The sequence below is a fragment of the Malus domestica genome, chromosome 12, assembly GCF_042453785.1.
Source record: "Malus domestica chromosome 12, GDT2T_hap1".
NCBI lineage: Eukaryota > Viridiplantae > Streptophyta > Magnoliopsida > Rosales > Rosaceae > Malus > Malus domestica.
In genome coordinates, this window is record NC_091672.1 from 22,211,448 (window position 1) to 22,227,001 (window position 15,554).

The window sequence follows — 15,554 nt, forward strand, 5'->3', positions numbered from 1 at the left end:
CAACCATTTTACATCTGCCATGCTAAAGATGGCAGTGGCACGCCTGAGCACCTAAATGTTAACCTTGATTGTGAGCCTCAAGGCCTACACCTAAGGCCCCACAAAGGCACCTCTCAAAGTTAGCGCTGTCCTTCTCTTTCAGCCTTGCCCGATAAGTCTTGCCCGAAGAGCCTTGCCCGACGAGACTTGCCCGACAACGCCCGACAACGAAGTAGAAGCCCGACAGCAGCCCTCAACCGGCGCCAACCTCCAGGGGAGCTGTGTGCTCGTCGGCCAAAAAACATCCCCGACGGAAATTCCTACCACGAACAAACTTAAACAGCAATCTGACAGTGTGAGTTTCCGGTTCCTTTGTGCTTCACTTATCTTGGTTTCTATTTGCTTCAGTGGAATACAACTACTGTTCATTTTAATTCGTTCTTGCTTTTGATATGTGACCAGGAGTGAAGCGAATAAGTTCAAACCACCATTTGCTTGGAAATTGAGGGAGAAGCATCCAGATTATGTACCAGTAAGGAATTTCACTTCATTAAATATATTATTTGTTTGTCTCCTCCTATGCACATTCAGTCGATATAGGTGCGTAATACCATGTTTCTAATTTGGGCCTCCATGCAGGTGAGTGTGGAGAAGGATGCAAGGAGTGACATTCCTGATATTGAAACGAGGAGGTTAGTTTCCCCTCCCTTTTCCTTGTTTCTTTGATTATCTTGATCTGTATTGCTGCAATGGAATTGGAATAGGAATAGGAATTTCCCCCTTTTCATTTGTGCTTTTGGTATACCACTCCACATGTTTCTAATTCTGTCGGTAAAAGAAAAATGAAACAGAACTAAAGGTGCTTCTGGTTCTAGGATTGATCCTGGTTTATATCATTGTTTTCACAAATTGGTTGCCATAGTAGCGAAGCCTTCCATAACCGAGTTTGTCATACTCCACATCATCATATATAATTTTCTTACAGAAAGGAAAACACACTTGTTACTACAAAGGGCAAACTCCAAGCTCATTTGTGTCCATAGCTTGTCTTGAATGAAAGGGGTTCGTTCTCACGTAGTTTTAATGCTTCTCCCGTGTTTCTGACTACAGATACCAAGTCCATCGTGATATGCCTCTCAGAGAATTCGTTTATTATATTCAGACTTGCATCGGGAACTTTGATATATATGAGCCTATTGTAAGCCATTAAATCCCTGCATGTATAGAATCACACGCACATATAAGGATGCATACATAAAATAAATATGCTTACCTGGAGAAGAACTCGCCATTGCAGAAGGAAGATAAGGAGGAGATCTTCTACACTCAACAGCCCGAAGTTCCAAGCTTAAAATAGGTTTACGCTCGTAATGGAATAATGTTGTGAGTGTAGGGACCTCCTAATATATAGCCAACCATCCTTGATATCAGGCCTATCAACTGATACCCGGATATTCTATATTGATTAGGGTTTCGATATAGTCCTATTCCATAAGGAACTCTTGTCAAAACATGATAGGGTTCCTTGAACATAGTTGCATGTTATTAGGACTCCCAATCTCAGCCAAGTAAGTACGTAATCTTCTCAACGTGATAACTCAAAACTGAATTACAGGTTGGTCGCGAACTAGAAGTCATTCTCCTTGACACTCACAAACTTACATTCTCCCACTTGAGTGTCCATGAAGAATAACATTACTTCGGTTGAGATTAAGGTGATCACTGAGTCCCCAGAAATTGCAACTAAACCTTTAACAACCTGTCACTTACAGCTTTAAATATTGAACCATAAAACGCAGTATGTAATTCCTTCTACATGTGCATTTTATCATCATAAATATTCAAACCATAAGCACTATGTTGTTTGACAAAAATTCAAAAGTTCCAAGTTGATAAACATAATTCATCTCCAGAATTGAGCCACATACAAAAGTATGGCTCATATTATTATCATAACATAACATGAGACCAAAATATTTTGAAAGCATCCAATTTAATCGACAAAAACATAACAGAACTAGATATGGGTTTACTACTCCCACTCATTAACAGAATCAAAATCCTCTCGCATTCCCATGTTGTAGATGTGTTTCTTGAACACTCCTACTGGTAAGCCTTTAGTCATTGGATCTGCTATCATAAAATTAGTTCCAATGTGAACTATGTTGATCAGCCATTTTCTAACTTCATCCCTTACGCCTAAATACTTAATGTCCATTAATCTACAAGCAATGGACCTCTTGTTGTTTCTAGAAAAGAAGACTGCAGCCTTGTTGTCACAGTAGATAGTTATAGGTTTCTCAACTGAGTCTACAACCTTCAGTCCCATGATGAAGTTCCTTAACTAGATTGCTTGTTTGGTGGCAGTGTAACAACCAATGAACTTAGCCTCCATAGTTGAAGAGGCAATCACCTTTTGCTTGGAGCTTTTCCACGAAATTGCACCAGCATCAAAAAGAAAAATATATCCACTCGTAGATTTTCTATCATCAACATAACCTGCCAAGTCTGAATCTGAATAAGCCACCATCTCCAAATTCTCAACTTGCTGGTATACCAAGGCAAGGTTCCTTGTTCTTTTTAAGTACCTCAGTACTTTCTTTGCTGCAGTCCAGTGAGCAGTTCCGGGATTAGACTGAAAACGACCTAGAACACTAACTGCAAACCTTAGATCAGGCCTTGTGCATACTTGAGCATACATGATGCTACCAACAAGTGATGCGTAGGGCTTGTCATTTATTCCATTTTTCTCGAGGTCATTTTTAGGGCATTGATCAGTGCTAAACTTGTCACCCTTTGCAATTGGGAGTTCGCCACCTGCACACTTCTCCATGTTGAATCTTTTCATGATTCTGTCAATATAAGACTTTTGAGACAACCTCAGCATCCTTTTGGATCTGTCTCGCTCAATCTCAATACCAAGAACAAAATGCGCCTCACTGAGATCTTTCATATCAAAACTCTCGGTTAACATGGTCTTAGTGGTGTGCAAAAGAGTCAAGTCTGAACTAGCTAAGATAATATCATCCACATACAATACCAAAAATATAAATTTCGTGCCACTGACCTTGAGATATATGCAGTCATCAATCTTGTTTTCTTCAAAACCAAAAGCAAAAACAACTTGATCAAATTTAATGTACCACTGCCTGGATGATTGCTTTAACCCGTAGATGGATTTGTTAAGTTTGCAGACCATGGACTCCTTCCCTTTCACCACAAAGCCTGGGGTTTGAACCATTACTATTTCTTCAAATAAATCACCATTAAGGAAAGCTGATTTTACATCCATTTGATGTAATTCCAAGTTGAAATGAGTTGTTAAGGCCATAATCACCCTTAGGGAGTCTTTGGATGAAACTGGTGAGAAGGTTTCATTATAGTCTATGCCCTCTCTTTGTGTAAAACCCTTAGCTACGAGTCTAGCTTTATGTCTTTCAACCTTTCCCACTACATTTCTTTTGGTTTTGAACACCCACTTGCATCTGATGGGTTTGGCATTGCATGGGAGTGGCACCAACGTCCAAACCTTGTTCTTTTCCATAGCTACAAGTTCTTCAGTCATGGCAGCATGCCATAAATCTGCCTTTGGGCTGTTGATGGCTTGGTTAAAAGTGATAGGATCATCATCATCTCCAATATTGAATTCAGTTTCTTGTAAATACACAAAATCTGGTAGGATCGCAGGTTTCCTTTGCCGAGTTGACTATCTAATAGGCAGCTGCTCTTGGTGCAAGGTCTGACCAACAATGGGCTCAAGAATTGGTTGCTCAGGTATTGGTGGTTGTACAGTTTCTGGGATGACTGAGAAATTTTTTGACTGAGCACTTGGGAGAATAATGGGAAGAGAATACGAACCTTCTTGATCCACAAGTGGCAGTGCATTGATTGTTGCAGAAACCTGATCAAGGTCATCCTCAACTTCTTCGAATTGTGAGCTGCTATGTTGCATTATTCCTTCTTCCAAATCTTCAATAAATTTAGCATTATTGGTCTCCTGAATTCTGGTGCAGGAATCCGGGCAGTAAAATTTGAAACCTTTATACTTGTCAGCATAACCAATAAACCTGCAACTTACGGTTCTTAGATCTAACTTCCGTTCTTGAGGGTTGTAAAACCGTGCCTCAACCTTACAACCCCAGACATGAAAATGATTGAAACTTGGCCTCCTACCTGTCCAAGCTTCAAAAGGTACAACTTTGACAACCTTGCTTGGCACCCTATTTAGTGTATAGTTGGCTGTTTTGAGTGCTTCTCCCCACAGAAAAATTGGAAGTTTAGACTTTGAAAACAAAGCTCGAATCATATCTTTCAGGGTCCTGTTTTTTCTTTCTGCCACTCCATTTTGATGTGGAGTACCTGGAGTAGTGTACTGAGCAACTATTCTTGAGGCTTCAAGATACGATGCAAAGGCGCCCTTATGTTGTCCAGTTTCTGTAAACCTACCAAAATACTCACCACCCATATCCGATCTCACTATTTTAATGTTCTTTTTAAGTTGGTTTTCTACTTTAGTTTTGTATATTTTAAAACAATCAAGGATCGTAGACTTCTCAGCTATTAGAAACACATAACAATATCTGGAAAATCATCAATGAAGGTGACAAAATATGAATTTCCACAGATTGTTTTATTTGGAAAAGGACCACACACGTCTGTGTGTATGATCTCTAAAAGTTGGTTGCTTCTAGTGGATCCTAGTTTTCTGGTGTTGGTCATTTTCCCCTTGAAACAATCGATACAAGTTGGGAGTTTATCAAAATCAAGATTTGGTATGAGGTTTTGTTTTGATAAAATCGTAAGTCTTTCTTTGGATATGTGGCCGAGTCTTTTATGCCAAAGTGTAGGGGAATCATCATTTTGAAATAATCTTTTGGAACCAATATGACAGACTGTAAAACATTCATGTAAATACTCACAGTTTAACTGCCACATATCAACATAGAGGGAAGCATAACCGAGCAAAGTATCCAATTTATTTGAATGAAAAAGTCTTATACTTTCATTGTCTCCAATAAAAGTATAACCTGATTTAACTAACTTAGAAGCTGAAATTAAATTCCTTCGCATAGAAGGTACATAAAGTACTGGACTTAAAAACAAAATGAAACCAGAAAAAAGCTTTAAAGAGACATTGCCAATAGACTCGACTGCTACTTTGCTCCCATTCCCAACATAAACATTGTAAACTTCATTATTTCTCTCCTTTAGTTTTGAGAAGCCCTGCAAGGTATTCGTGATGTGGATTGAGCAGCCAGTATCAAACCACCAACTAAAAAGAGGAACATAAATCAAGTTTGACTCGAAACAAACATAAACATTGAGTTCATTACCTTTCTTAACGAGCCAGTTTTTAAAACCAAGGCAATCTTTCCTTAAATGACCAACTTTTTTGCAGAAATAACAAGGCTTTGGTGCTTCAGAAGTGACTTTAAACTTTTGAGATCGTTTAAGAGGGTTAGCATTTTTAGAAGAAGAAAAATTTGAGGTTTTCTTCGGCTTACCAGCAGCCACAGATGACTGATCAACAACATGTTTGCCTTTTGCAGTGTGAACAAGATTCACAGTCTCCACCTTATCAGTTGACAGCCTCCACCTTATCAGTTGACAGCCTCAATTCTTCCTGTGCACACATGGAAATTAATTCATCGATGTCCCAAGTTGCCTGCTGAGTGTTGTATGACACCTTAAGCTGGCCATACTGTGCAGGTAAGGAATTTAATGCCATATGCACTAAAAACTGATATGTTAATGGATGCTTAAGGTCTTTCAGCTTTTGTGCAATGTCTGACATTTTCAGAATATGTTCTCTCACACTTCCAACACCATCGAACTTCATGGATGTCAGTTTTGTGAGAAAATTTCCAGTTTCAGCTTTCTCAGATTCTTTGAACTTGTTTCCTATTGCATCGAAGAATTCTTTTGCACTGTCACTCTTTGGAATACCACCTTTCACACTGCTTGTCATAGCCCTTCTCATAATCATAAGAGCCATCATGTTTGCCTTCTCCCATTGAGCAAACTTTAACCTGTAGTCTACTGTGCTTGCATCAGTCAGTGCAGCAGGCTTGTCTTCTCTTAAGGCCAAGTCGAAATCCATCATACCAAGGGCTATCTCTAAGTCTTATTTCCACTTCTTATATTTGGAACCAGTTAGGGTTTCAATATTAGAAAAGTTGAGAGAAGTCATAGCTGCATCAACCATAATTATTCGTTATATGTTCTCATAAGTTCATCACTAAAAGTTCAAGATATGAACAATTAATGGCATCAAAAGGTCATATAATTCCAGTCACATCTTTGGATCGAAAACTGATTATATTAGGGTTTGCACAACTGAAATACAAAGTTTCATATGTACGACACAATTTTAACACTTTTGAGCAGATAAAATTGCATCAATATTGTTTGCATCTCACTTATACACCAATTAAACATGACTGAATACAAGAATTCTTTAGAATTAACACAAAATATATTCACCATCAGTTCAATCATTATGTTCAACTTTAAACCGTTAAATTGAAAACATGATACAAACACTTTTGAGTTGAAATTGATCATGATTCACAAAAAGGATTTAACTGTCAAGTCATTTAGTGACATCAACCATTTAGTTTAGTTCTCCAAGGTCCGGAGATATTCCATCGTTTTCCTGCAAATAAAATTTTGCAGAACAAGTATATGTACACATATATACTGATATATGTGAGTGTATAAGGGAAATCGGATGTTAGTTCAATAGCATGATGTTTTAGTGATTGACAATAATTATATCAATTTTCATATGCAGAAGTCTTTATCAGGATCATGAACTTTGTTAATTAGGTTATAGTGCATATACGGATTCTAAACATGACAGTGGCTTGCTCTGATACCACATGTAAGCCATTAAAACCCTGCATGCATAGAATCACACGCACATATAAGGATGCATACATAAAATAAATATGCTTCCTTGGAGAAGAACTCGCCATTGCAGAAGGAAGATAAGGAGGAGATCTTCTACACTCAACAGCCCGAAGTTCCAAGCTTAGAATAGGGTTACGCTCGTAATGGAATAATGCTGTGAGTGTAGGGACCTCCTAATATATAGCCAACCATCCTTGATATCAGGCCTATCAACTGATACCCGGATATTCTATATTGATTAGGGTTTCGATATAGTCCTATTCCATAAGGAACTCTTGTCAAAACATGATAAGGTTCCTTGAACAGAGTTGCATGTTATTAGGACTCCCAATCTCAGCCAAGTAAGTACGTAATCTTCTAAACGTGATAACTCAAAACCGAATTACAGGTTGGTCGAGAACTAGAAGTCATTCTCCTTGACACTCACAAACTTATACCTATGTTTGTTCATTTTAAGAACACGGAGTCTCCCGCAGGTGAGTAGAGCTTCAATTCCTTGTTTTACCCAGTATGATATTCATCTTGTTCCCTTCCCCCCACAAATTAGGTGTGGTTGTAATAACTATAATTCTTTCACTGTTGTAGGGGCCTTGATGTCTGCAATTGATGAGGGAAATAAGGATGAAGATGGATTTCTTCGCATGATCTACAGTGGAGATAGAGCCCTTGGATCAGTTGAAATGTTACCAGTAAGAACTTCGGTGAATTAGATATGTTTACTTCCTAGTCATTCCAGTGGACATACTCTGATGTTATTTGAGACTTTATGCAGATTATTAACGAGAATGTCAAGACGAGGAAGTTAGTTCGCACTCCCATTAAAGTGTTAGACCCGTGGAATGATAAAGGTTTCGAGTTGGCTAAGGTAACAATGTAGTTTAATCAAGTATGGTTACATCCTCTACGCGTTCAGTGGATACTGTTCTAATTCGAGCCTCTATGCATGTTGTTGTGGAGAAGGCTTTGCATTTTAAGCATGCTGGAGAGCAACTTGCTCGGGATCCTGACATGAGGTAGTTGCGTATTCCCTTGTTCTTTAATTATGTTCAGTTGAATTGCTACAACTGAATAGGATTGTATTTTTCCACCTGTGCCTTTGATGTCCCATCAGGAGAAGGTTGTTGGACATGTACGAACCACGGAGTATAGATGCATGGAAATTGAGGCAGAAGAAACCAGTTCGCGTACCAGTAAGGAATTTTACTGCATCATACATACTGTTTCTTTGCTCGTATGCATTCCAACGGAGGTAATACTCATACCAAGTTCTAGGTGGAGAAGGATCCGAGCAGTGGCATTCGTGACATTGGCCCAAAGAAGTTAGTTTCTTGCTCCCCCCAAACATTTCTTTAATTATGTTGATTTGTATTTGCTATAGTGGAATGGAATTCCCCCCCGTTTCATGTATGCTTTTGGTAGATATATAGCTTGTCTTAAATTGAAAGCGCGAGGAGGGGTTGGCTGGGTTGTTATGTAGCTTTATTGCTTATCCTGTATTTTTGTGACGGCAGAAACCATGTCCTTGGTGATATACCTCTGGGAGATTTTGTTAGTTATATTCGGTTTACGATCGGGAAGCATGGATATGCATGGAAAAAGCCTATGTTTGTCTATTTTAAGAACACTGAACCACCCATTGGTGAGCGGAGCTGCAACTCGGCATAACAATGTCCGCCATCTTGTTTCCAAATTAACTCAAACTCTTCCAATGTTACAGATATCTCGATGGCTGCAGTCGATGAGAAAAACAAGGATGAAGATGGATTCCTTCACATCACCTACAGTGGAAAAGATAGCGGAGGCTGGACCAATTCAAGTGCTCTGAGTCTGTGATCTGACCTTAGTTCTTATAGTTTTATCCTGATACATTGCTAATGGGGATTACGCCCCTTCTTTCGCTGAATCACGACAACCCTATGACACAGTTAAACAAGTATATTACGATCGTTTAGTTTTGTCAATGCTACTGCCTGATAAGGCTGCTCTGAAAAAATACTTAGTTTCATGGATAGGAGTCCTATGAGATTTACAAGATCTTTCTTAATAGTGTTTGCATTACTTGGAAAGCAAGTTTCTCTCTTCCTTACTAATATAAATAAAGGCAGAAGGCATGAGGAATACCAATAACATAATTCCCCAAGCCTCTTTTCTTCTTTGGCGATACATTTATACAAAACTTCTACCTCGAGCACATGCAATGGAGCCGTATACAGTCAAGTGAAATCCGACTACTTGGGCATGGCCAGCTCTGGTACTGTGATCAGCAGTGTGTACAAGTCTCTTTTCGTTAGGTATTGTTTATATTCAATTTTAAACAAAAAAAAATTATAATGATTTATGATTGCACGATATACAATGAACGGATGTGATTGGAGGATCCTCGAGATAATCACAAAGAGGATCCAGCGAGGATCCTCACTGAAATTGTCACATCCCGACCCGGGGCGAATCACTTCTCGGGTCCGCTCCACCACTGTAGTACGATATTGTCCGCTTTAGACCTCGACCATGTCCTAACGGTTTTGTTTCTGGGAACTCACGAGCGACTTCCCAGTGGGTCACCCATCATGGGAGTGACCTGGCCCTTTCTCGCTTAACTTCGGAGTTCCCATGGAATCCGAAGCCAATGAGCTCCTAAAAGACCTCATGCTAGGTAGGGATGAAAATATACATTTAAGGATCACTCCCCTGGACGATGTGAGATGTTACAATCCACCCTCTTAGGGGCCTGACGTCCTCGTCGGCACACTTCCAACCAGGGATTGGCTCTGATTCCATTTGTCACATTCCGGCAGGGGCAGATCACTTCCCGGCCCCGCTCCACCACCGTAGCACGTTATTGTCGGCTTTGGGCCCCGACCACGCCCTCACGGTTTTGTTTTTGAGAACTCATGAACAACTTTCCAGTGGGTCATCCATCCTAAGAGTGCTCTGGCATCCCTCTCGCTTAACTTCGGAGTTCCTACGGAACCCAAAGCCAATGAGCTCCCAAAAAGCCTCGTGCTAGGTAGGGATGAGAATATACATTTAAGGATCACTTCCTTAGGCGATGTGAGATGTTACAGAAATAATAGGGTAGAGTGGCTTTTCGTTAAATTAAATATAGCTAAAGTCCTTGTCATTGAAGATAATGCTAAAAGATATGAAAGTTGATGATTGATTTATTACTTAAGCGTCGATCAATAATGCATTTTTGTTAACTATATTTAACTATAGGGTATGCTCACTATTCATCTTATAACTTGCCATGTGTCCCACTAACTAACCAAGGTTAACTTTTTAATTAATTACCTTATTTTAATTTAAAACATATTTAAAATTAAAAAAAACATAAAATAATTTAATAAATTCAATATTGCGGGCCCCACTATACCAACCATCAACCCCACAGACCGCTCTTCTCATTCTCTCGATCCTTCCCAGACCACTCTTCTCTTTCCCCATTTATTTTACATTATGTAAAGGCTTTTGCCATCTTTCATAATTTTAGAAGACCATTTCTTCAACTTAAATGAGCACCTATATTAATTTGATTAGTGATTCTATTTTACCGTTTTCCTTTCCTATTTTAATCTAGTTTTCTAATATAAGTGATGGTTACGAAAAACATATATCATTTCTTCCACTTGTATTATGTTATGCGGTACTGTTTGAATACTCGGTACTTGAAAAAATGTCTCGTCTAACAATAAGTGTTTATATTTTCTATTAGAAATTAATGGTAATGACGTAATGAGCCTCACAAGCTGTCTCTCCAGAGAAATATTTCCAGTGCTGAGTATTCAACATTACCATAAATTAGGGCACCCCGACCCGAGAATTAGGACGTGCTGGTCGTCACGTGAGCGTGACGTAACCATAAGTGCAATGAGGAAGCGATAAGGTAAGAGAATTACGAATAAATAAAAACCAAACTACTAGCAGTACTATCCAAATAACATGCTAGAGTGAGTTTAAGTGTGAAATACGCACAACCATAGCATAATAAACTAGGTGCAGTCAAGTAGAACAATTACTAAATTACAACACCCGAAGGCGAGTCCTACATTTGTGAAGTCTGTCAGAAACACCGTGGAAATCCTCGTGAGCCACCAAAGCACTTCTAACTAGAACCTGGAGGGGCGCAAAACAGAAAACGTGAGTGGGTGAAAACAAAGCTTTTCGAAAATATCTCATTTATCAACACTTATAACCCCTCACTGTAAAACCTGTATACTTTCCAAAAAAATAGCATATATCCATATATATATCATCATATATCTCAAATCACAATCCAAAATCCGTATTTTGAAAGTATGTCATGCTATATGCATCAATAATAGAATGAAGATGCGTAAATATATATCATGTGAAATAACAAATCAACCAGAAACCCTGCATTGGTCCTGTACGACTAATTATATAGTTCAATACCTATGCCTGCACACGAGTCGGAACCACAGAAGTGGTCTGTACGACAGGACTTAGTGTAATGATATGCTCTAGTGCAACTCTCATCAACAGCTATTCGAATAATCGCAGGTCACCTACGAGTCGGAACCACAGAAGTGGTCTGTACGACAGGACTTACACCTACTTGGATCCAAGGGAGCGTGCGGTGCTGGAGGTGAATAACAACATAAGCACTAACACCGGTGGTGCAGGTTATGAGCTCTCAACACAATTCACATAAACAAAATATAACTCACCTGTGCGTCCACAACACCATTTCACATATATGCATCATATACTAATTTATACATTTCATATCAATTCTATGCATGACATTTTAAAACGTACTTTCATTCAAATTTGATTTCTGGGAAAATCAGTAAGTATATAGGTATATACAGAAAATAAATGCCCACTCACTGGTATGTCGAAAGGTCGTAACCTCTGCGTCGCCCTTGATTGCGCTCGTCCTCGGGATATGTCTCACCTATTTGCGAAACAACTATAAAAACATTATTTTATAGCACATAAGCAACAATACATAATAATTTCTTATACGATGCTCAAATGGGGTGTTTGAATATACCAATGTGATCTACACAACCTAAAAAACATCCCCATATTTTAAAAATAATTTTTGGAGGTCTCACACGCCCCCACGCGCCGGCCAAGGCACGGCCAGACGCGCCCCCCACGCGCGGCCACGTGCCAGGCACATTGACGACGTCAGTTAACACCATCACGAATATTCCGTTAATTCCAAGCATGTTCCATTAAATAACTAACGGCGTCAGTCAACTCCATTAGCATATTCTATCAAAACTGACGAAATATTCCCTGTCTTCTCCGGCGAGTCGCCGATGACTGTTCGCTGGTTTCTGGGTAAACTTCCAAACATGGTTTCTCACTCATTTTTCATCCATTTTTCATGAAATTGGTACCAAAATGAAGCTACGAGCACGTAGAACACAACCATACAAGTTTCAAAGCTTAAAACCCACTAGATCTTACCTGAGGAAGCTCGATAATTTGGCCAACTTTGAAAAGCTTCGATCTCAGTCCTCCGACGTCCAAAACCTTCCAACGAACCACCCCTAGCCTCGTGAGGACCTCCTAAAGCTGATTATGTCCTCATAATTCCTTGAAACGTCCATATTTACGTGTGCATGAACAGTGCACCAAAACTGGGGTTACGGTTTCGTGATGTTTTGAAGGTTTCCAGTTCCAAAAATAGTATAGATGAACTCAGAATCTTACAAGGAGTTCAAATCTTACCTTTTTGACGTCGATCTGTGACTAGAAGCTTGGTTTCGAGATCGTTTGTACATGCACAGTGAGAAGATGCAGAAAACCAAGAGGGAGAAGAGAGAGAAGAAGTCCACAGGAGAGAGAGAGAGAGAGAGAGCAGGTTTTTGTGTGGGTGTGTGTGGTCCAACTTTAGTCCCTAACCACACAATTGAAAACACAATCTAAGTTTCAACTTTATTTCCCAAAAACTTAGGAAAGTAGATATTAACCAAATATATATGTCACATACACCTTAGTAACCTTTAGGGACAATTCCGTCTTTTCACGTTCTCGATAAAAATGATTTCGGAACGGGCTGTGACAGCTTCCCTACAAAATTTTGTCAACTTCTCCCAATAGTATTCGCAACGCCAATGAAGCAGCTTGCACCTTCAATAATGAAATAGCAATAAAATTAAAGAAATTACAAAATAAAAATAAGGAAATCAAGCTTAACTATAACAACAGGATTGAAAAAAGCGAATTTTAACCCAAAAAAAAATATCTAAGAAAGATGTACTTTGTCTTAAAAGTTAAAACCTAATTGTAAGGAACTAACATCAATATATACGAAGAAACCAAAGGAATTATAGACGTTAACCCTCATTTAGATTACTAATAGTTTTTACTAATAGTTGGAAAGCATATCATTTGTATGATCATTCAAAGTAACAAATAATTAAATTTCATCCAATCACTCCAACGAACAACATAAATAAAACTAATACTAGCATTGGAAAGTGCTTCTAGTGCCAAAACAAGTAATACTAATAAAAGGTTGCACCATGCTTCTTACATTTTCATTACTATTAATTCGATAATGTGCTTCTAGTCCCTCAATTGCAGGTCCCCCAATTTCAGTGCCGAGTATTCAACACTACCATAAATTTGGACTTGCCCTACCAAATTTTGTCAACCTCTCCCAATAGTATTCACACACGCCAATGAAGCAGTTGACACCTTCAATAACGAAATAGCAAATTTTAACCCCAAAATTAAAACCTAATTGCAAGAAACTAACACCAATATATATGAACTTACAACAACATGAAACCAAAAAAATTATAGACGTTAACCCTCTTTTAATTGCTATCAAATTTCCTCAAGTACTTACCATTGAGAACTTGTAGAGTTGGAGCCTCTGCAGTCTCAATCTAATTTTTTTTTTTTTTGGTTGAACTCCAATCTCCGTCTTTGAACAAAGCAGAAGATCAAACAAGTTTTAGCTTATGGTTGTATTTCGATTTTGTTATAAGGGTCTTTAGGTCTGTTTTTCCTGGTTTTCCGATATATTTGAAAGATATTTTGAACATTGACATTTGTAAAATTAGGGAACAAGTTGATATATATATAAAATAAAACAGTTATCAACATATTAACCCCCAAGTTTTATGAAAACACATATATCATGATAAACATAAGTTTTCCGAAACCTAGCATGTCATGCAATGTCTCAAATCATAACTCGTATATATCATAATCACTAGTCAATGTCCAATATAACTCTCCAGGCCCCATGCCGACTCCCTGTCTCTGAGCAGACAGTCAGAGGAAAACACACTACAGGCCCCATGCCGGCTCCCCGTCCTTGTGCTAAATAGCCAGAGGAAACACACTCCAGGCCCTATGCCAACCCCAAGTCGTCACCCGGGACGGACGAAATCTATCCCTATGTCCTGTAGCGGAATAAGGACCACTAGGTAAGTACAAAACCATTGAACATATATATATTGAAAAGCAACTTCATAGTATAAAGTCATCCATCATCTATACTATAAAGAGATGTTCTAATCATGTTCTAAATATCATATCATCATCCATAAGATATTCTATAAGAACACGGGTTATAGGAAAAATAGTAATAATTCAAACTAGCATCAATAAGCATGTTATCTCGTAAAACGTTTCATAAAACGTAATCATTAAATCATGCTTTTCATGTATGCATTTCTACTATCAAAATATGCATTTTTAGAAGGGGTCCACTCACATACTTAGCTACCAAAGAGCCACGCAACTAGCGAAGACGAAAACGCCATAATTAATTGCCCATAAGCACATAAAGGGTACATTTAGTCAAACTCTACTTAAACGATTGAATTTGGAAAAATGGACTTCAAAACAGGCCCAGGACGTCAAAATTAGCTTAGGAGAGGTCTCGAACGAAACCCAAAAGTCAACCCTAAAAGTCAATGGTCAATGTTGACCAGTCAAAGTCAACAGTTAATGTTGACCGCGGGCCTGGGTCAAATGGCTTTGGGCCGGACCGAGTTGGGCTTGGGTTTAAAAGGGAAATGGGTTGGGCCAGTTAGGGTTAAATGGATTTAGGGTTTAGGGCCCTGGTTCAAAAGGCCCGGAGGCCTTAAGCCTAAGGGTTTTGAGTTGGAGAAGGAACTGGCCGAAGACCCTCATTAAAATGGCCCAATGCCCTTTAATTTAACAAAATAAAAGGAAAGAGATTTGGGTTGGGTCCTTAACGGGCCTAAAGCCTGAGGGTTTGGAACGGCTCGTAAGGCCTGTGTTCTTCAACATGGCCTGAAAGGCCTTGTCTTGACGAGGGTGCACGCTGGAGCTTTCCCAGCTCCGGGCGATGGCAAACAAGGATCCTAGGCTCCAATCTAGGTATCAACATGAAGAAGAAAGTGAGATGAGTGATTTTATATCTATGATTCACCGTGAAAAGGGTCGGAGGTGGCCGGAAAATGGCCTGGAAGCCACATGTACTCGCCGGAATCTGGGTTTAACACACCCGAACTGATTTCAAGTCCAACCTTCACCAAAACAGGTATACATACTTAGAAATTCGTACCAACATCCAAATTTTGACAGGGTAAAACGATTTTGAGGCTCACATACTCGGAAATGGTGAAGTTCGACGGAGTTCGTCATTGCACCCTCTCGGTGCTTGCCGTGGGAAAAGAAAGAAAGAAAGAGATATAGAGCGA

General features: G+C 39.1%; 2 protein-coding genes across 7 annotated transcripts in view; both read left to right on the top strand.

Annotated features, from left to right (window-relative positions):
- LOC103450493 (uncharacterized) overlaps positions 1 to 15,554 on the top strand; it is a 42,173-nt gene that overhangs the window by 10,296 nt on the left and 16,323 nt on the right. For 2 of the 3 annotated variants that reach the window (XM_070809667.1, XM_070809669.1), the window contains exon 5: positions 312 to 334. The exons of the other annotated variant lie outside the window; for it this stretch is intronic. In XM_070809667.1, the coding sequence (XP_070665768.1) occupies positions 312 to 334 (23 nt within the window). The remainder of the gene's footprint in view (positions 1 to 311; positions 335 to 15,554) is intronic. 3 annotated transcript variants of the gene reach the window in all.
- Positions 5,562 to 8,993, top strand: LOC139190026 (uncharacterized). Of its 4 annotated transcripts, XR_011573995.1 has the most exons (7): positions 5,562 to 5,688; positions 7,280 to 7,399; positions 7,477 to 7,580; positions 7,664 to 7,756; positions 7,852 to 7,904; positions 8,003 to 8,530; positions 8,609 to 8,993. XR_011573995.1 is itself a non-coding variant. In XM_070809670.1 (6 exons), the coding sequence occupies exons 3-6, from the start codon at positions 7,485 to 7,487 to the stop codon at positions 8,142 to 8,144; spliced, it is 396 nt and encodes a 131-aa protein (XP_070665771.1). In that variant the 5' UTR covers positions 5,562 to 5,688; positions 7,349 to 7,399; positions 7,477 to 7,484; the 3' UTR covers positions 8,145 to 8,335. The 4 variants fall into 4 exon arrangements, 3 of the variants coding, with proteins under 3 accessions (XP_070665771.1, XP_070665772.1, XP_070665773.1); XM_070809670.1 differs by lacking the exon at positions 8,609 to 8,993 and having other exon boundaries at positions 7,349 to 7,399; positions 7,477 to 7,592; positions 8,003 to 8,335; XM_070809671.1 differs by lacking the exons at positions 7,280 to 7,399; positions 8,609 to 8,993 and having other exon boundaries at positions 7,477 to 7,592; positions 8,003 to 8,335.